Below are 22,129 nucleotides of genomic sequence, written 5' to 3'. Positions count from 1 at the left end.
CACGTGGCAGGACTCCGAGTTGTATTGGAAGTCCGATGTATGTTGGCTGAACAGGACCAGAGAAAGTACAGTCCCCTGCGGCGCTTCTGTGTTGCTGACCACAATGTCAGACCTGCAGTTCCTGAGATGCACATACTGAGGTCTGTCTGTAGGATAGTCCACAATCCATGCCACCAGATGTGAATCTACTCCCAACTCAGTCATCTTGTCCAAAAGGAGCAGAGGTTGGATGGTGTTGAAGGCTCTAGAGAAGTCCAGGAACATAATTCTTACAGCACCACTGCCTCTGTCCAAGTGGGAGAGGATCGGTGTGGCATATAGATGATGGCATCCTCCGCTCCCACCTTCTCCTGGTATGCGAACTGCAGAGGGTCGAGGGCGTGGCGGACCTGTGGCCTCAGGTGGTGAAGCAGCAGCCGCTCCATGGTCTTCATCACGTGACGTCAGAGAGACAGGCTGGAAGTCATCCAGGTAACCAGGATGTAAAGATGGTAAAGTTGTTCATTGCTCTGTTGGTGAGCCCATCCAGAGTTGGCTAGACTGTCATGGAGGACATCTTAATGGAGTAGTGAGTGGTTTAAAGGTTCAAGTCATCTGTGGTAGCTGCACATTCTCATTACAGGAGGAAACACAAAACTCACCCTCTTCATGTATTCCCTTAACACTTAAGGTGGATGGATGCTCCTTTGACAAGAAATCCATAAAGAGATTTATAGAGGGCAGTGAGACAGTGTTTTCTCCATTTTTAATACTGTTAGATATTTTTCCTAAATCATGATGATGAACCAAACCCTAAAATTTAAATAAAATAATAAAAATGTAAATAAAAGGAGCTGATGTGCATACATAGACACAAGTTCTTAACACGTTTCATTAATTTATTAAAGAAAGTTTGGTTTTATCAAATGTGAAAAATGAATTGTTCTCTTAGAGATAATGACTAATACCCAACCCCCCCCAAGTTACGCTCACACCACCCGAGTTTCTCATTTCTTAGGAATATCTTTTCAGAACAGCAGTGAGGTTTCTCGGCCGTGGGAAATTCTTGAGGGGCTCTGATTTTTTTTTTTCTCTTATAATGCCGAGAATCGTTTACCACATTCAGGACAATGATATAAACTCACCCTCTTTTTGTATACTCTTAAAAAAATAAGGTGGATGTTTCCTTCTATTACAGCACATCCATACACAGATTTATAGAGGGCAGTGAGAAAGTGTTTCCCACACATGATTTTTAATACCGCTAGAAATTTTGGTACTTTTCTATTATGGTGATGTAAATCGCATTATCGTTTTTAAGATTAGGCACCCAAAGGGGACATTAACATTAGGGACCTACCGGTGACTATGCTCCATCTCCGATAACTTTAAGGTTAATTTTTGTGGTTGGTGTAGGCCAGCCTAATAATTTAAAGTAACCGGGGTGGCAGCCCTACCGCTTTGCATCACGATATAAGAAAAGTACCGTCATTTTTCCTAATTCATGTTTTCAGATATGCAACCATACCCTGACATTGATGATAATGATAATACATTTTTAACACATATTCTTAACCCCTATTTCATTAATTTATTAAAGAAGGTTCAGTTTTATTAAATGTGAAAAATGAATTGCCCTCTTGGACATAATGACTGATCCCCCTCCCCCCACGGGCTCCCCCAGTTACGCCCACAAAATCCGAGTTTTTTGTTTCTCAGGGATACCTTCTGACACATTCAGAAGAGCAGTGAGGTTTCTTTGCAGTGGTAAATTCTTGAGGGGCTCCAATTTTTTTCCCCTCTTATCTGTGAGAATCACTTACCACATTCAGGACAATGATATAAACTCACCCTCTTCATGTATTCCCTTATAGTAATACTGGATGGATGGTGGTTCCTATGAGAGTACATCCATACACAGATCTATAGAGGGCAGTGAGACAGTGCGTTCTCCATCCGATTTTTAGTAATATTCAATATTTTTCCTAATTCATGTTTTCAGATGTACAGCGAAACCCTAAATAAAAGGAGCTGATGTGCACACATAAACACAAGCTGCTAACCAACATTTCATTAATTTATTAAAGGAAGTTATGTTTTACCAAATGTGAAAAAGTAAATGCCCCAGTTTCTTGTCTCTCACAAAACTATGGAGAGATTGTAACTCACTCGTCCTGCAGAACTCCTTCAACTTAATAACATTTTTGGGATTTGCAAGCATGAGATTAGTCACTTAGGTTTCTCAACAGGGTTTGTTTTGGCCAATCCTCCAATCCAACTTTCTTTCATTTCACTGTTTGTTGGTGTGTTTCAGTTTATCGTCTTGATGTGTAACCAAAGTCTATTTCAATGCCAGATCAGGAATGGAGGACCTGATGTTATCCTGAAAAGTCCTCCCATACTCTGCCGAGTCAGAGGTCCTTCGGTGGCAGCCACTCACCCAGTTATATTATCCAACAAATAACAAAGCATGTGGTGGGCTGGCGCCCTGCCCCGGGTTTGTTTCCTATCTTGCGCCCTTTGTTGGCTAGGATTGGCTCCAACATACCCCCGTGACCCTGGATTAGGATATAGCGGGTTGGATAATAGATGGATGGATAACAAAGCCATTCGAGGTAACACTGTAATTGAATTTCTGTTAGCCCAATGGTTGTCCTTTTGACTCGGTAATTTACAGAACAGTAATCCAGAACTTCCAAATGTGAGGTGGTCCCTCACTCATGGTTTTATGACCAAGGCCATGGTAGCAGATGATGGAAGTTGGTTCAGGGTAAATTATTATTATAAAACAGCACCAGAACGTTTCATGGTGCACAAGTTAATAAAAGTCTGACGTGACCATGAAAACAACAACCAAAATACCCCTTTCAGACGGATTTCTCCCAAAACACATTTGCGTGTGTTTCTGAAGACTGTGACTGTTGAAGACTCATTACTTCCATTGTAGACAGCAATAAGGTGTGAAGTTGGCATATTTATAAGAATCTTTTCCTACATTCGGAACAACAATGTTGTTTCTCCCCGGTGTGAATTTCCGAGTGTCTCTGAACACTGCTTATTTGTGAAAATCGTTTGCCACACACTGAACAGGAATAGGGCTTCTCTCCTGTATGAATTCGTGTGTGCTTCTGAAGACTGCTACCATCGGAGAATCGCTTGCCACAGTCAGAACAGCCATATGGTTTTTCTCCAGTGTGGATTCTTGTGTGGATCTGAAGACTGCTTTTTTGTGAGAATCGTTTGCCACACTCAGAACAGCAATGGGGTTTTTCGCCAGTGTGAATGCTCATGTGTCTATCGAGACACCGGTTGTCTGAGAAACGCTTGCCACATTCAGAACAACAATGAGGCTTCTCGCCCGTGTGAATTCTTTTATGACTATGAAGGCCACTGCTGTGTGAGAATCGTTTACCACATTCAGGACAACAGTAAGGTTTCTCTCCGGTGTGAATTCTGCTGTGCCGTTGAAGTTGGAAAATTAGTAGGAATCTTTTCCCACATTCAGAGCAGCAATGAGGTTTTTCACCAGTGTGAATTTTAGCATGTTTCTGAAGACTGCTGTTATAGGAAAATCTTTTGCCACATTCAAAACAGCAGTGAGGTTTGTGTCCAGTATGAACCGTTGTGTGTTTCTGAAGACTGCTGTTATGGGAGAATCTTTTGCCACATTCAGAACAGCCATATGGCTTCTCTCCTACATGAATTTCGTATGTGCTGTTGAAGAGCGCTATTCTCAGAGAATTGTTTGCCACACTCCGGGCAGCTATAAGACTTTTCTGCACTGTGGATTCTTGCATGTCTCTGCAGGCTGCTACTGACTGAAAACTGCTTGTCACATTGTGAGCAGCAATAAGGTTTTTCACCAGTGTGGATTCTTGTGTGGCTCTGGAGACTGCTAATCTGTGAGAATCCTTTGCCACATTCTGGACAGCAATGGGGTTTTTCTCCAGTGTGGATTCTTTTGTGTCTTTGAAAACTGTTGCTGTGTGAAAATTGCTTGCCACATTCAGAACAGGCGTAGCACTTTGGAAGTGGCTGAATCAAATTGCAGTCATCTTTGCAGTCAGATTTGCTTTTGACTGTTGTTTTGTACTCTTGGCCAGCGTAGAAAGCCTCTTCCTCCGGTGAACATGCTTTTTGCTGATCAGTAGTGAAGGGTTCTGTCTGTGCTGAAGAAGAAGAAGAATTACACTGGAAGGAAGATAAGGTCCACCTCTCTGGTCCTCTGGTTGACATCTTCTTTTTGTCCCGTTTCTGTTGCAATCGATGCTGGCACAGGGTCTGAGCAAATGAGGATGGGGACAAGCTGCCATTCTCCTGTAAATCTGAAATAACACAACGTAGTTAAGTAATTTAAAAATAAATAACACATTAAAAAGAGACAGGTGGCACAATGCTTGGTGATGCCCGCACACAATGAGGCTCCATTTCTGGAGCAGTGCTACTGAAGAATGAGACTTCAGAGCCATTGCAGGGACTGCTGGGAGTTGATTGGTCGTCTGTTGAAGGTGCAGGGGCTGCTGGACACAAGAAGGCTTGGGCAACATTTAAAAGGGGGCCAGTTCTGCAAAGAAAAAAAAAAGTCTTTTGTGTTTCATGTCTGGAGTTGCCCGTTTGTTTGCCTTCCCGGTTTGGTACCTGTGGATTCTTGTTTTTGTCTGGGATTGTTTCCTGTTTTGGGTGTATGGACTATCTGGTGTCTTCCTGATGCATGAAGACTGTCTGATGATCTCTTGCCACCCTGCAAAGAAAGGAGCGCTCCTGATCCCATCACACACTATCATCTCATCAGGAAATACCAGTAGGACTGACCTTTACATTCATATACGGAGACCTGATCTCTGAACTATCGATCTCCATCATTTCATTCATCAGTTGACGTTTTTCATGGACTTCATAGTGTGTGGCTATTGTATAATAGGCGGAAAGGGAGCTGGGGTTGGGATTATTGTAATTTCATATATTATTGTTTAATACATTCTTTAATTTCTGTTTACTTGTTTCTGTTTTTTTTCTCTGTGAGGGAGCGTGTGTGAGTCAGGCCAAAGCTGGGTGCATTCCTGGGATATCCACCTAAAAAAAATCAATCAATCACCGTCATATCGATGGTGTGAACCTTAGCTGGGTTTTAGTCCATTACATGTTCACTGTGCGTGTGCCGTCTTTGCGTGGTCTCTGATACTGTCTGCACAACTTCTCCATCTTTCATTAGAGAAGTGACAGCTGTATTAATCGCTGTCTAGTGTAAATGTGTGTGCCAATGTACTGCCATCCATTATGACATTGATATCAAAGCTACATGTGACGCCAGGTTAAGACAATGGATGGGTGAGCGGATGAGAATGGGGGCTGGCAAGTGGAGCTGATGAAGTGAGGCGTTCATGTAAATTTGGCCAAACTCACGTTCAACCCCAGCCATGTCCAGTGGTCACTATTGCACCCTCACTCTGGGATAATTTCACTGCTCTTCTTGTTATTCCGACCATTTCTAACACGCTGGGTCTTCAGATCTTTAAAAGAACCATTCCTAAACCTCATTTTCTTATTGTTCCTTTCATTTCTTTCTTCTTATCTTTACCAGGAACCTACAGCAGTTGTGTCATTTTCAGTGATGGAGAGACACAACTCTGGAGCTGAGTCCAAGAGATGGCATTCACCTCCACTAGGATGTACCAGAGCACACATTAAGATCTCAAGATGCCGGCCTGTTTATGATTCCAAGGATTAATAAAATAACAGTGCGAGGTCGAGCTTTTAGTGACAGGGCCCCTATACTGTTGGGTGGTCTGCCTGCCACTATAAGAGATGCCCCTTTCGGTCTCAGCTTTTAAATCTCACTACTTCAGTTTAGCACACCCTGACTAGAGCTGCTGATTAACTCTACAGACTGCATCTCTGTTATTAGTCATTAGCACTAAAACATAAGTAACATGATAGTTAGAATTTGTTACTCGCCCTCACCTATTCTGTTTCTCTTCTCAGTACTCAAATGTGGCACTTGGTGCCCACCTGCCCACCTGCCAAGATGTTCTGCCTTCCTAAAGTCAAGTCATCTCTGATGGAGGATTACAGGAATCATCGGGTAGAGGGGTCCTTGCATCAGATTGGCTGGCCCAGCATGGACTTAGCTGTTGAATGGCAAATAGGGGGAGGTATCTTGATGGCCGAGGTCTCCAGGTCTCTGAACAAATCCAAATTGTATTATGGGATATTATCTCCTGTTGAATTCTGCTCTGTACTTGGAATATTTTTTTATTGTACTATTGTATTGCATTGAGGATTACTTGTGTTCTATGTATTATATCAACACCCTTTTATTGACACCCACTGTATGCCCAACCTGCCTGGAAAGGGTAGGTCTCTCTTTGAACTGCCTTTCCCAAGGTTTCTTCCATTTGATTTCCCCCCAACAAGGGTTTTTCAAGAGCTTTTCCTTGTATTCTTAGAGAGACAATGACTGGGCGGCTGTCAATATGCAGTGCCTGTTAAACCCATTGTGGCACTTCTTGTGTGATTTTGGGCTCTACAAAAATAAATTGTATGGTATTGTATTGTGGCATTCAAGCATCTCCATGTCCAGCTGTGTGACGATCTGAGGTTTGATTTACATTTTAAATGGTCCTTTCCTTGACCTCTAAAAATAATGTGAGATACCATTTTGGCGATTTTAGAAGTCAAGGGATTAAATGGTCCAGCTCGATTTTGATGTATGATGTTTTGGAAGGTGTAGCTCTTCAAGTTAGTGGATTTGCCAAGAGAATTAAAACTATGGGTTAACTGTTTGAATTCTGGTAACACATTTTTTTATGTTTCCTGATGGTGCTTTTCATTAATCAAATTGGCTACATTTCATGTCCCTCGCTGTCTTTGGACCCTCCAGTGACATTGTTGGATGTACAACTTTGTTTAAACAAATGAAACTTATTCATCAGATCTCTGATTTCCTGTTAAGATCCTTTCTGTACTTTGGTTACATGCCTGTCTCCTGTTTCCACTTTTTATTCCCATGACCTCTTAAGGTGGTCGTTACAGTCACTATTGCCCCCTTGAAAATAATCTAATCCTGCCTACTTCACAAAAATTAAATTATATCTATGTATCTGTCTATCTAATCCTGCCTATTATAATATAATTTCATTTTAGAGTATTATGTAGGATTCGATAGAGTTTAATTTTATCTATTTAACCCATGCCTAGAGTACAAAATCTAATTCTGCCTACTACACTAAAATTACATTCTATCCATCTATTCCTGCCTACTACACTTCAATTAACTAACTATCTAATCCTGCTTATAATATAAACTATCTAATCCTGTTTACTACACTAAAATTATTTATATTATAGTCAGGATTAGATAGTTTAATTTTAGTGTAGTAGGCAGGATTAGATATCTTAATTGAAGTGTAGTAGGCAGGATTAGATTAATTTTAGTGTAGTAGGCAGGATTAGATTTAATTTTAGTGTAGTAGGCAGGATTAGATATCTTAATTGAAGTGTAGTAGGCAGTATTAGATAGTTTTAAACTATTTAATCCTGACTAAAATATAATTAAACTATCTAATCCTGCCTACTACACTTCAATTAAGATATCTAATCCTGCCTGCTACACAAAAATTAAACTAATTCTGCCTACTACACAAATTAAAACTATCTAATCCTGACTATAATATAATTAATTTTAGATAGATAGTTTAAACTATCTAATCCTGCCGACTACACTTCAATTAAGCTATCTAATCATGCCTACTACACTTCAATTAAGATATCTAATCCTGCCTACTACACTAAAATTAAACTAATGCGGACTATAATATAATTAATTTTAGTGTAGTAGGCAGGATTAGATAGCTTAATTGAAGTGTAGTAGGTAGTATTAGATAGTTTTAAACTATTTAATCCTGACTAAAATATAATTAAACTATCTAATCCTGCCGACTACACTTCAATTAAGCTATCAAATCCTGCCTACTACACTTCAATTAAGATATCTAATCCTGCCTACTACACTAAAATTAAACTAATGCGGACTATAATATAATTAATTTTAGTGTAGTAGGCAGGATAGATAACATTGAAGTGTAGTAGGCAGTATTAGATAGTTTTAAACTATTTAATCCTGACTAAAATATAATTAAACTATCTAATCCTGCCTACTACACTTCAATTAAGATATCTAATCCTGCCTGCTACACAAAAATTAAACTAATTCTGCCTACTACACAAATTAAAACTATCTAATCCTGACTATAATATAATTAATTTTAGATAGATAGTTTAAACTATCTAATCCTGACTATAATATAATTAAACTATCTAATCCTGCCTGCTACATTAAAATTAAACATTTAATGCTGCCTATAATATAAACTATCTAATCCTGCCTGCTACACTAAAATTAGACATCTAATCCTGCCTACTACACTAAAATTAAATTCTATCTAATTTCTATCTGCCTAATTCTTAACAGGACCCTGCAATGGATGTGTCATCTTCAATGATGGACTCCACTCGAGAACTTTGCCTTATTCATCAATAACTTGTGACTTTCACTTCACCACAATGCATTACAGAGTAACCAGAGAGGGTGCTGAGTGGACGGATGAACAACAGAAATTGGAATCTGGGTGTAAGGTACTGCTAGACAGTTCATGTTAATGGACAATCTGCATATGTGTTTCAGTAATTTGAACAAAGAAAAGATTTAGCAAAGCTGTAATTAAAGATTGTGGTTTTTCCATAGCCAACTCATTTGTTAATGGGATTTTCTGGAAAATGCTGAAAGATTCTATTTTATCCACTGCTGTGGCATGACGTCCATAGCCGAGACATCACATATAGTGGCAGACTCTCAGTAGTAATGGCATCACACATGGTGGCAGCAATGGGATGGACTAGCATCAGGAAGAGATAAAGATGATGCACAACCAAGATGATCTGGTGTAAGATGGACTCTTCACACCCAAGCTTGGTCACAGGGAAGAATAATGAATTTTTAATATTGTGTTTATTATTTGACTTAAGTTTTTTTGTCCCCCCCGCCCACTTCATGTTCTTTTCTCATAAACCCATATCTTATTCACAATAGAACATTGAGAAATGTCTCACTTTGAACATTTAATACATTTTCTATTTTATGAAAAATATGAATGAATTAACAAGTTTCTACAACGTTGGGAAGGTGGGCATTAAAAGAGTGGAAAAGTAAGTGGTACTAAAAAGTAGCAGCTGGAGGAACATTTTGTAACTAATTAGGTGAATTGCCAACAGGTCAGCAACACAGCTGGGTATGAAATGAGAACTTTAGATGGGCCGAGTCTCTCAGAAGTAAAGATGGGCAGAAGTTCACCAATCTGTTAAAAAAAACCAAAACAAAACAAAAAAAACTGCATCTTCAAATTGTGGTACAACTTCAGAATCAATGTTCCTTAATGTATAATTGTGAAGACTGAGTATCTCATCATCTACAGTACGTAATATTATCAAAAAATTCAGAGAATCTGGAGAGATCTCGTGTGCAGGGGACAAGGCTGGAAATCAATATTGGATGCCCGTAATCCTCAGGTGGCACTGCATTAAAAACAGACCTGATGGTATCATGGAAATCACTGCCTGGGCTCAGGACACTTGCAGAAATCCCAGTCTGTACACACAGTTGGCCGTACCATCCACAAATGCAGGTTAAAGCTCTTGTCATAAGAAGAAGTAGCCGCCATATGTGAACAGGATCCAGAAACACCGCCATCTTCTCTCGGCCAAAGCTCATTTAAAATGGACCAAAGGCCAAGTGGGAAACTGTTCTGTGGTCAAACAAACTGAAATTTGGAAAACATGGTCTTCTGGACCAAAGAGGAGTGGGACCATCTGGCTTGTTATCAGCACTCAGTTTTCTGATGGTATTAGGGGGGTGGAATTAGTGCCTATGGAATAGGCAGCATGAACATCTGAAAAAGCACCATCAGTGCTGAGCGGTCTACACAGGTTTTAGAGCAACATCTGAGCCCATCCAGATGAGATCCTTGCATATTTCAGCAAGACAACGCTAAAACACACACACTGCATCTGTCACAACTGCATGGCTTCATAGCACAAGAGTCCAGGTGCTGAACTGGCCAGCCTGCACTCCTGACCTTTTACCAACTGAAAACATGAAACTAAAAATTCAACAAAGACAAGCCAGGACTGTTGAGCAACTGGAATCCAATATCAGACAAGAATGGGATGACATTCCTCTCACAAAGGTCTAGCGACGGGTCTCGTCAGTTCCCAGACATTTACAGACTGCTGTTAAAAGAAGAGGGGGATGCCACACAGTGGTAGACACGGCCCTGCTGTCCCAACGTCTTTGAGACGTGTTGTTGCCATCAAATTCAAAATGACCTTAATGGTTTCTTAAAACGGCACATGTCGTCACTTTCAACATTTGATGCATTTACTAGGTTCTGTTGTGAATAAAATACGGGTTTGAGAGACATTCTGTTTTTATTTACATTTTAAGAGCATCCCCCCTTTTACCGGAATTAGGGTTTTACTGTACAGTCTAACCTCAGTTCACGATCAGAACTCGTTCCAAAACTCTGGTCGCAAACCGATTTGGTCGTGAACCGAAGCAATTTCCCCCACAGGATTGTATGTAAATCCATTCCACACCATACAAACTGTATGTAAATATATATTTTTGTAAAGTTTTTAAGCACAAATATAGTTAATTAAACCATAGAATGCACAGCGTAATAGTAAACTAAATGTAAAAACACTGAACAACACTGAGAAAACCTTCAACAGAGAAAACTAACACTGCAAGAGTTTGCGCTATAGTGCTAACAACCGCTGGCTAAAAGCACTTTTTTTTTTTTAATGAGTTTTAAGCACAGGGAAAAAAATGAACATTTGAAAAATCCATAATTTAATAAACCACCAAGAAAAATAACTACAACAATGCACGCTTCGAACCGATCGCTGGAAACAGAAGCGAAAACAAAATCAAGCCCAGTGCATTCTTTAACTGCCTTCCTACCTTAATGCGTCCAGCTCTCTCTCGCGCTGCCTGTGTGTGTGTGTCGCACTCTCTCTCTCTCTCTCTGTGTGTGTGTGTGTTTCTCTCTCTCTCTCTCTGTGTGTGTGTCCTCTCTCTCTCTGTGTGTGTGTCTCTCTCTCTCTCGCTCTGTGTGTGTGTCTCTCTCTCTCTCTCTCTCTCTGTGTGTCTCTCTCTCTCGCTCGCTCTGTGTGTGTCTCTCTCTCTCTCTGTGTGTGTCTCTCTCCTCTCTGCCTGTGTGTCTCTCTCTCTCTCTCTCTCCTGCCTGTGTGTGTGTGTGTGTGTGTCTCTCTCTCTCTGCCTGTGTGTGTGTCTCTCTCTCTCTCTCTCTCTGCCTGTGTGTGTGTGTCTCTCTCTCTCTCTCTCTCTCTCTGTGTGTGTGTGTGTCTCTCTCTCTGCCTGTGTGTGTGTGTGTGTGTCTCTCTCTCTCTGCCTGTGTGTGTGTGTGTGTCTCTCTCTCTCTGCCTGTGTGTGTGTGTGTCTCTCTCTCTCTGCCTGTGTGTGTGTCTCTCTCTCTCTGTCTGTGTGTGTGTGTGTCTCTCTCTCTCTGCCTGTGTGTGTGTCTCTCTCTCTCTCTCTGCCTGTGTGTGTGTGTCTCTCTTGTGTGTGTGTGTGTCTCTCTCTCTGCCTGTGTGTGTGTGTGTGTGTGTGTCTCTCTCTGCCTGTGTGTCTCTCTCTCTCTCTCTGCCTGTGTGTGTCTCTCTCTCTCTCTCTGCCTGTGTGTGTGTGTGTGTCTCTCTCTCTCTCTGCCTGTGTGTGTGTGTGTGTGTGTCTCTCTCTCTCTGCCTGTGTGTGTGTGTCTCTCTCTCTCTCTGCCTGTGTGTGTCTCTCTCTCTCTGCCTGTGTGTGTGTGTGTCTCTCTCTCTCTGCCTGTGTGTGTGTGTGTGTCTCTCTCTCTGCGCTGCTTGTGTGTGTGTCTCTCTCTCTCTCTGCTTGTGTGTGTGTCTCTCTCTCTCTCTGCCTGTGTGTGTGTGTCTCTCTCTCTCTCCTGTGTGTGTGTGTGTGTCTCTCTCTCTCGCGCTCTCTCTCTCTGCCTGTGTGTGTGTGTGTGTGTCTCTCTCTCTGCTGCCTGTGTGTGTGTGTCTCTCTCTCTCTGCTGTGTGTGTGTGTCTCTCTCTCTCTGCTCTCTGTGTGTTGTGTGTGTGTGTCACGCTCTCTCTCTCTCTCTGTGTGTGTGTCACGCTCTCTCTCTCTCTCTGTGTGTGTGTCACGCTCTCTCTCTCTCTCTGTGTGTGTCGCGCTCTCTCTCGCGAGACGTTCGTGAATCGAGGTTCCACTGTATAGGAGTCACACTGATGGCTTGAACCATTCGAGCACCTGTATTTAGAGGTGTTTGGAAACCCTCGGCAAACACAGCCACAGGCGTTTTTTTCCTATCCACACCCAGTCAAACGTTTGTCTGTATCTCTCCCTCTCCAACAACAGCAAGCAACCGTGACTAGACTTTGTAACGGTTAATCGGTCCCACCTTTGTTTACTTACTTATTCCGCCATTCCTTGATGACCGCTGCTCTTCATCTTCAATTTCTCTCCTGCTTCCTTCACTAAATTCGCCTTTAAACTCACATTTCAGTTTCACAGGAGTCTGCTGGGTAGTAGACCAAGGTGGTAAACCGCAAAGCGGTTCTCCACCGACGTCTTGCTTCAGATTATTCCCAGTTTCTCGTCTTTGCCAGAAATCCTTGGAATCCTCGACTTTAACCTCCACAATCTCCCCCGGGCACTCCTCCTCTTTAAAAGCCGAAATTCTTCTTTCACAGTCCTCTGGCTTCATGCCGCCCCACTCACAGTCCTCTTCTTTAATGGGCGCCACACTTTCGTAGGCTCCGTCATCCTTGGCCGAGGCGGCCATGCTTTGTGTGTAAAAACTCTTCACTTCCTCCTCTAGGATTTTGCTTCTCACATGAACAGCCCTGGCTTGGAGGCCATCAACACCCCTCTCTGTATGGCCATATGAACGGGAAAGGAGGTTGACCTGTGAAAACAGAAACTCTACAATTACATTTTGTGATGACTTTAATCAAGTAACTTGAGAACATCTCAGAGCAAAATTTCCGGTTAAAGCCCGTAGTACTAGGTTGTTGTACCGTGTTAGCCATTATGAATGTAGAGAAAGCCCAGCGTCTCATAAACCTCATTTGCATTTACCTACTAGTTGGAAATAACAGGAAACACTGTAGTTAGCCTCAGTGACACAAGGTTTATCTATTTTTTTAAATTTTCTTTGAGGAAAGCAGGATGATATGGTCCTGTATACATCAGACTCACAACATACTGGGCCTGAAGTCCTAACAGCACTCACAGAATTTCAAAAGATCTCTGGCCTCAGAATTAATCTGAATAAAAGTGTGCTCTTTCCAGTGAATTCTTAAGCACACAATATCAGATAGGACACCCCTTTTATCATCGCAGATCAGCTTAAATACTGAGAGGTAAACATCACAAGTAAACTCAAAGCTCTTTATCAACCAAATTTTGCCGGCTGTATGGAAAAAATAAAGCAAGATTTGAATAGATAGTCAATCCTTCATCTCACTCTAGCTGGAAGAATTAATGCTGTTAAGATGAATACTTCCTTTAATAAGCTCCTTTTTTTATTTCAAAACATTCCAATATACATCAATAAATATTTTTTTAAACAATTAGATTCAACAATAACCTCATTTATTTGGAATTCAAAACACCCACGTATACAAAGATCGACCCTACAAAGACCTAAGGCAGAAGGTGGCATGGCTCTACCTAACTTCCAGTTTTATTACTGGGCAGCAAACATACAAGCTATAAAAACCTGGACACAAACAGAAGAACATACACAGGCCTGGTCCGCAATAGAAATAAAATCCTGCAGCACTTCTTTATATTCCCTGCTCTGTGCCATAATAAATGCAAGTTATTGGCAATATACTGATAACCCAATTGTGCTTCACTCACTCAGAATATGAACCAATGTAGGAAGCATTTTAAGATGGAGAAGCTTTTATCTGTTGCACCTCTGCAAGAGAACCACCTCTTTCAACCTTCGCAAACCTATGCAGTTTTTAATATCTGGAAACAATTTGGGATTAAATCGCTTAGAGATCTTTATATAGACAACATCTTTGCATCCTATGAACAACTACATTCCAAATTTAACTTTCCAGCCACACATTTCTTTCACTATCTTCAAATTAGGAACTTTGTTAAAGAGAACCTTCCAGATTTTCCTCATCTTGCACCCTCGTCCATGCTGGAAAAAACATTGCTCAATTTACAGGACATAGACACCATCTCTGCAATATATAAAATTATTTTACAGTCCCTCTCTTTAAAATATCCAAGAGGACACTGGGAAAAAGATCTCTTAATCAATATATCAGAAAAGGAGTGGAATGTAGCAATGCAGAGAATTCACTCGAGCTTCATATGCGCAAAGCATACAATTATACAACTCAAAATTATATACCAAGCACATCTGTCTCGTCTAAAACTGACCAAAATGTTTCCAGGGTGAGATACAACCTGCGAACGCTGCAATCGAGCTACAGCTTCACATGTTCTGGACCTGCACCAAATTAACATCATTCTGGACCAACACTTTTAAGTGTCTTTCAGACAGCCTTGGTGTCCCAATCCCTCCTAACCCATTAACAGCTGTGTTTGATGTTCTTCCTGAGGGGTTTAAAGTGGAGAAAGACAAACAAACTGTGATTGCATTCACTACACTTTTGGCAGACAGACTTATTTTGCTAAACTGGAAGAATCCTAACTCTCCTCTGTTAAGTCAGTGGGTAACTGAGGTTTTATTTTATTTGAAATTGGAAAAAATCAAATATTCAGTTAGAAGATCTGTACAGATTTTTTTTTCAAAACCTGGCAGGATCTAATCAGTAATATTTTAGAATAAGAGCTTAAGGCACAGAGGAAGCAATTATCTCTGCATTTCTTTTTCTTCTCCATTCATCTCTATTGGCCTATTAAACTCGTCAATTTAGGTATGTTTACAAGTCTTAAGTTTTACTCTGTTGGCCAGGCTCTCTCTCTCTCTCAGGGGTAGGGGCCGACTTGTTTTCAATCAGGGGGGAGGGTCTAAAACATTGATATTCATCAAAATCTCGAAATCGAATCTTTGGACAATTCCAGTACTTTCCCTATGAGAAAGTAAACCAGACTCGGAAGTCTAAATTGTTGATATTCTTCAAAATCTTGAGGTCGAATTTTTGGACGATTACAATACTTTACCTACAAGAAAGTAAATCTGACTTAGGGAGGTCTAGAATGTCGATATTTGTCAAAAATCTCAAAATGGGATTACAATACTTTTCTTAAGAGAAAGGGAATCAAAATCTCAAGGTCAAATTTTTGGACAGTTACAATACGTCCGTACAAGAAAGTAAACTGGACTCAGAGGTCTAAAACATCAAGATTTGCCAAAATCTCATTTATAGACGATTTCAATACCTTACCTATGATAAAGTAAACCCGACTCGGAAGTCTAAATTGTCGATATTCTTCAAAATCTTGAGGTCGAATTTTTGGACGATTACAATACTTTCCCTAAAAGAAAGTAAATTGGACTCAAGGAGGTCTAAAACATCAAGATTCATTAAAATCGAATTTTTGAACGATTACAATACCTTACCTATGATAAAGTAAACTCTTTACTCTTGGGGGGATCTAAAATTTTGATATTCGTCAAAAATCACGAAATGGGATTACAATACTATCCTTAAGAGAAAGGGAATCAAAATCTCAAGGTCAAATTTTTGGACAGTTACAATACGTCCCCACAAGAAAGTAAATTGGACTCAGGGAGGTCTAAAACGTTGAGATTCATCAAAATCTAGAAAACAGAGTTTTGGATGAATATAATACTTCACCATTGAGAAGGTAAATCAGACTCAGGGTGGTCTAAAATTTCTATATTCGTTAAAATCTCAAAGTCGAATTTATGGATGATTTTTAATACTTTCCCTACAAGAAAGTAAACCGGACTCGGAAGTTTAAATTGCCGACATTCTTCAAAATCTTGAGGTCAAATTTTTGGACGATTCCAATACTTTCACTACAAGAAAGTAAATTGGACTCAAAGAGGTCTAAAACATCAAGATTTGTCAAAATCGAATTTTTGAATGATTACAATACTTTCCCTATGAGAAAGTAACCCAAACTCAGGGAGGTTCTAAATTGTCGATATTCTTCAAAATCTCGAGGTTGAATTTTTGGACGATTCCAATACTTTACCTACAAGAAAGTAAATCTGACTTAGGGAGGTCTAGAATGTCGATATTTGTCAAAAATCTCAAAATGGGATTACAATACTTTTCTTAAGAGAAAGGGAATCAAAATCTCAAGGTCAAATTTTTGGACAGTTACAATACGTCCGTACAAGAAAGTAAACTGGACTCAGGGAGGTCTAAAATGTTGAGATTCATCAAAATCTCAAAATGGAAGTTTTGGACGATTCCAATACTTTCCCTGTATTCTGTGTAGTGAAAGTAAAATATACAATTAGAGAAATAAACATCATCATCCAGAAATGTCTTCTTGCATTGTTTCTACTGTCAGGAAGTTAAGCACCTTTATATGTACCTAGCAAGTTAGGCCCACTTGTCTCGGGGTCTCACCATTTATGTGGAAGGCAGTATCCAACCCCAAAATGTTTTAACGGCTCCCATCTTCTGGAAACTGCCATTAGTTGTGGTTCACACATCTCTCACGTAGTGTGGACGAAGAATTTAGACCAGACAGCAGGTGGAATTGTAAAGCAGCTTTATTTTGCAGCGTCACAGTGAGAAGAGTTTCATGTATATTTGATTGTCTGCTTTTCTGACAGCGTCAGGGCTCTTCTGAACCCCGTCTGTTGGGTAGGGCAAAGTTTTTACACCCCTAGAATATGCGATTTAATATCATTATGAAATATAACAGTCAACACGTTGATTATACACAATCCTTGAGCCTCTTCAACGTCCCTTGCAAAACTTGATTTCTTGGCCCCGTTTGTTATGGCGTTCAGATGTAAGCTAAGGGACAACGTGATAAGGCAGACTCAGGTGTGGAATGCTCAGACATTAAGTCCTTTGCACAAATATTTTTCTGTTTTGCTCAGCAAAGCATGCTTTTACATAATGTATGGTTTCGTAAAGCTTACTTCTCAGACATGAATTAGTACAAGGGAACGAAGAGAACATTCGTCTTCCACAGTGGACGTCCCAATCCACGTGTAACCCCTCTTGATAGCATACTCTCAGACATCAACGCGGTACAATTAAATGCCTCAAAGTAAACACAGACGTATCGCCAGCTTCTGGCTGTCGTTAGATGGGATATCCGTATTACCTGAAGCCCCCAAATCTCCCAAGCTGTGCCAACTGGAATGATCCTGCTTTTCCAGTCTGCGCATAACAAAGTGGGCAGTCCCTAATGCCTACAAATACTTTCCCTTTAGTTACCGTCCAAACCTTGACTAGATACAACAGGGCCTTGAATGATTTTTTTTATAAAATAAAGGATTTATGTTGAATATTCCCCCAACAAACACAGTTTTCTGAAAAGCACACAATGCAATGGCTGCACGCAGAAAAGCAACATAAAAAAAAAAATAAAAAAAACGGTCTCTTTGGCTCGAGCTGCTCACGGGTGGCATCAACTGCTGGCAGGAATGTGTGGCAGGGGTGATCACGGTCACATTGCAACACATTCTGGTTTGTCCCTGTCGTAAGTGGAGGCCCACCGAGGTACACACTGCCATAGGCGCGTCAGCACAACAAACAACTGGAGAGCAATCAAAGGAGGCTGGACCCTCGCTTTCATTTTTGATCTCGACCTCCAGGTCACTTACATCGAAATCAGAGCCCGACATGTCAGATTCCGATTCAGAGAGGATATGCCAAACGCCGCCCACGGAGTACGTTGCCGGGGTATTTGCATCGATCTCACGTCGGATGTCCAATGCCATTTTTGCCAGCTGTTTGCTCTTCACTACTCACGTGAGCGCAGGGAATCACGGACAAGCCAACCAAGATGGCTTCCTCTCTCCAGCAAAGGGAGTCCGACTAAAATATAAAGCGGCAGGTTTGGTCACCGCTTACAGAACACAATCTCCCTCAAGCCCTCCTGTTGACAGAAGTCGACATCCGCCCTGAAAGAGTTAAACAAAGGCTCAATCTTTATGAAGCTCCTAAGAGCACAAAAAAAAAAAATAAATAAAATCATCCGAACAGGCGAGGCAACCCAATAGAGAATCCAAAAAACGGAGTACAAGCTCAAAATAAAAAAATATATATTATATATTTCATAGAATGTACTTACTCCGATCTCCAGGCTGTCAAATAAACATAATCCAGAAATCTCGAACAGGCAATAAATCACAGCAAAAACCACAAACGACACTCGACTCGCTGGTGCCAGGCACTCCAATCAGAAGTGTGGCGGGCAGGTCTTGGTAGTGATTGGCAGGTGGCCCCACCCCCTGGAGGAACCAGCCACAAAGCACAAGGGATGCAATCAAAATAAACACGAAAGAATAATAAACGTAATAAACAACAGAAACGTTCCTACAAATAAAAGGATGCCAAATTAGACCAAACCACACAACTCGGAACCCCTGCCAGGAGAGAAATGCTGGCTAAGAGACGTGAGAAGTTCGCATGGCTGCTGATTTGAACACACCGATGACGACGACATGGAGAAAGGAACACACAGAACAAGCTGATGAGATACGCTACAAAACAAAAAAGGGTAAGAAAATAACAACCAGTAAACAAAAATATTATAGGACAGAAGAGGAGCAGGCAGGCAGTGTGACGTAGTGGTTAAGGCTTTGGACTTCTAACCCTGAGGTTCAGAGCTCCAATCCCACTACTGACACCAGTGTGACACCTGCCTGTGCTTCAACTGGGGAAAAAAAAAATTAAAAAAATAAAAAGATATGAAAGCAATTGTATCATAAATGTGGTTAAGTGGCTTTGGATAAAGGTGTCAGCCATATAATTCAATGTAAATATAATGTAAAGAGGCAAACAGACACACTGACTGCGAGTGCGCACCCTCAGTAGCTGTCTAACGCCGGTTATGAGGAGTTTAAATGAGATTTATGGACAGTTTAAAGCATCTCAATGCTATATTAATAACATGTAGTTAGAACAGGAGTATTTCTATGCTAGAATTTTCCTTTTTTTCCCCCTCACATTTGTAGTAATAAAATGTGATCCACTTTTCATTCCAACAGATGGCACCTCACAAACATTAGGACTGCATTCACAAATCCTATACCAAATGTCATACAACAGACACCTCACAAACATTTATAGTAATAAAACACATTGCGTTTCTCATTCCAACAGATGGTGCATAAAAACATTAGTACTGCTTTCACAAATCCCATACAAAATGTCATATAACAAAGACATTTGCATTGCACTTCTCATTCCAACAGATGACGCATCAAAAACATTGCTTTTAGAAATCCCACACCAAATGGCATATAACAGAGGCATCTATGATGCATGTATCAATCCAACAAATGGCATCTCACAAACATTAGGACTGCATTCACAAATACCATACCAAATGTCATACAACAGAGACATTTGCATTGCACTTCACATTCCAACAGATGGCACCTCACAAAGATTTGTACTAATAAAACGCAATGCGTTTCTCATTCCAACAGATGACGCATCAAAAACATTGCTTTCACAAATCCCATATCAAATGTCATACAACAGAGACATTTGCATTGCACTTCACATTCCAACAGATGGCACATGAACATATGTAGGAATAAAATGTAATGTGTTTCTCATTCCAACAGGCCACAATTCTCAAATGGGGCTCAAAATTGGACAACAGAAGATTAGAAAAATGTGGTCTGGTCTGATGAATCTCAGTTTCTCCTGCAACATTCTGATTGTCAGGTCAACAACATGAAAGCATGGATCTATCCCGCCTTGTATCAACAGTTCATGCTGCTGGTGGTGGTGTGATTATTTTCTTGGCACACTTTGGACCCCTTAGTACAAACAGGGCATCGTTTAACTGCCACAGCCTACCTGAATACTGCTGATGACCATGACCATCTCTTCATGACCACCATTTCCTGATGGCTACTTCCAGCAGGAAAATGTGCCACGTCACAATGCTCAGATCATCTCCATCTGGTTTCTTGAACATGACAAGGAGTTCACCTGACTTGGATGGTCTCCACACTCACCAGATTTCAGTCCAGTAGAGCACTTTTGGGTGGTGCACCGGGAGATTCACATTATGGAGTGGGGCAGCCGACAAACCTGAGGCAACTGTGTGATGCTGCCTTCCCGTCAATATGGACCAGAATCGCTGAGGAATGTTTACAGCACATTGTTGAATCTACAGTATGCCACAAAGAATTACGGCAGTTCTGAAGGCAAAAGGGGGTCCAAACGGGTACTAGCAAGGTGTGCCTAATAAAGTGGCTGGGGAGTGTATAGTAAAGTCACAACACATTCATTCTATCTATCTATGTATCGTTTGACTCTCACGGGATGCTGCTATGCCCTCCTCAAATGTGTTGCCTGCATAATGTAACGGCAGAGAAAGTTCTGGGTTGATAAAGTGCTACACGTTGCTCGTGACGCACCTCTTCGTCGTTATGCGTTACTCGAATACGGACACAGCAGTGGACACTTGGCATATCTCTCCGACTATATTATGTCAACGTTTTGGTATTTACAAGTTTATGTTACACGTAGTGACATTTTATCGCTGGAAAACAACACGACGTTTTTGATTCGTTTCTCCTGGGATAAACAACGCTAAAGAGACGTTCTACCATTTTGGCAATCTGAACCTCCCAAGTTAGCATTGAATCCATCCACATACTCAGAAAAATCACCAAATGTCCTGTGGAAGTGACCCACCACATAACTTCAGACTAATTTTATGCATGCAGACCTTCCTTGTAAAGCAAATTACCCGAGTATTTGCTACCGAAAATATAAACCCCATTGATTTTTCTCTCCTGTAAACATTTCTAAACCCGCCGCCTCACCCTTATTATTGTCTTCTCGCGGTAATCCCGCCCTCCGCTGTCTTTTTATTCCTCGTTTTTCCGACCCCGTCAACCCCACTCAACTTTCCTCGCCCACCTGAGATTCCCCCTCGATCATCCCATTGCTCACCGCCTCCTTTCTGTCTCGCAGTTCCTCTCTGCTCTGCTCTCCAGTCCTCCCTTCTCGCTTTTGCCTCCAAAGCAACAGACGAGCGCCTCACCGACAACCCTGCGACTCAGAAGCTCCACGGTTGATCCAATCGGATGGCAAGATTGTGTCACATGATTTCCACGATAGGCCCCTAAGAAAAGCGTCTCTCTGCGGCTGCTTCCACAGTCACTGACTGCAGTTACTGGCACCGCCCCCACTCTATTCTTAACCAATGCCGTTAGGATATCTTAGTTGGAAGCCCGTGCGGGCTACGCCTTGAAATAGGCGTACCCAGAATGACGCTACAAACAAGGCGTTTCAAGCAACATGACTGACGTCTTTCATACAAAGACAGCAAACGTCATCGTTTGTGAGAAATTTGATTGGCTCATCAAGGAAAGCAGGGCTGTCGAAGGGCTGCAACTGCACTGTACTGATTTATACTTAATGGCAGGCGGAGGAGTCCGCTAGCGCAGGGCTCCTCAAATTTCAGGCCCACATTGTTAAAAATCCTGGTATTTAATGATGGATCCTCATAGAGCCATTACTTGATAAATCACCGTTTCTTTGTTTAAAAAAAAAAATCTTTAATGTCTGGTGGGCTACCTAGCAGGACACAACCGGAATAAGAAAACCGGAACGTTTGCAGCAAGAGTCATTTTAAAATAGACAACCCACTGATATTTCACTCTTCTGTTAGTCAGTCCTGAACAGGGTCACGTGGGTCTTGTGGACCGTATCACAGCCAGCAGAGGTCGCAAGGCCATTGCAGGGTGACCACACACATACACACCAGTCACAAATTAGGGCCAATTTAGGATCGCCAATTCACCTAACCTGCATGTCTTACCATACATGCATCGTCATTCACTGTATGGAGACTATTATAGATATAAATATGTTAAATTTGGATGGGTCTTTCAGAAACTAAAAATGTTTCTCCTATGGCATTGCT

At 41.2% G+C, this 22,129-nt stretch overlaps 1 protein-coding gene across 1 annotated transcript; it reads right to left on the bottom strand.

Annotated features, from left to right (window-relative positions):
* Nucleotides 1–1,059: 1,059 nt before the first annotated feature.
* Nucleotides 1,060–21,273, bottom strand: LOC120528300 (gastrula zinc finger protein XlCGF49.1-like). The gene is made up of 3 exons (XM_039752450.1): nt 21,154–21,273; nt 12,497–12,989; nt 1,060–4,304 (listed from the first exon to the last, which is right to left on the bottom strand). Exon 3 carries the CDS (start codon nt 3,774–3,776, stop codon nt 2,955–2,957), a length of 822 nt encoding a protein of 273 aa, XP_039608384.1. The 5' UTR covers nt 3,777–4,304; nt 12,497–12,989; nt 21,154–21,273; the 3' UTR covers nt 1,060–2,954.
* Between the last annotated feature and the right edge of the window lie 856 nt (nt 21,274–22,129).

This window comes from Polypterus senegalus, chromosome 4, assembly GCF_016835505.1.
Source record: "Polypterus senegalus isolate Bchr_013 chromosome 4, ASM1683550v1, whole genome shotgun sequence".
Classification (NCBI taxonomy): Eukaryota; Metazoa; Chordata; class Cladistia; order Polypteriformes; family Polypteridae; genus Polypterus; species Polypterus senegalus.
This window is presented reverse-complemented; position numbering and strand designations above follow the sequence as displayed.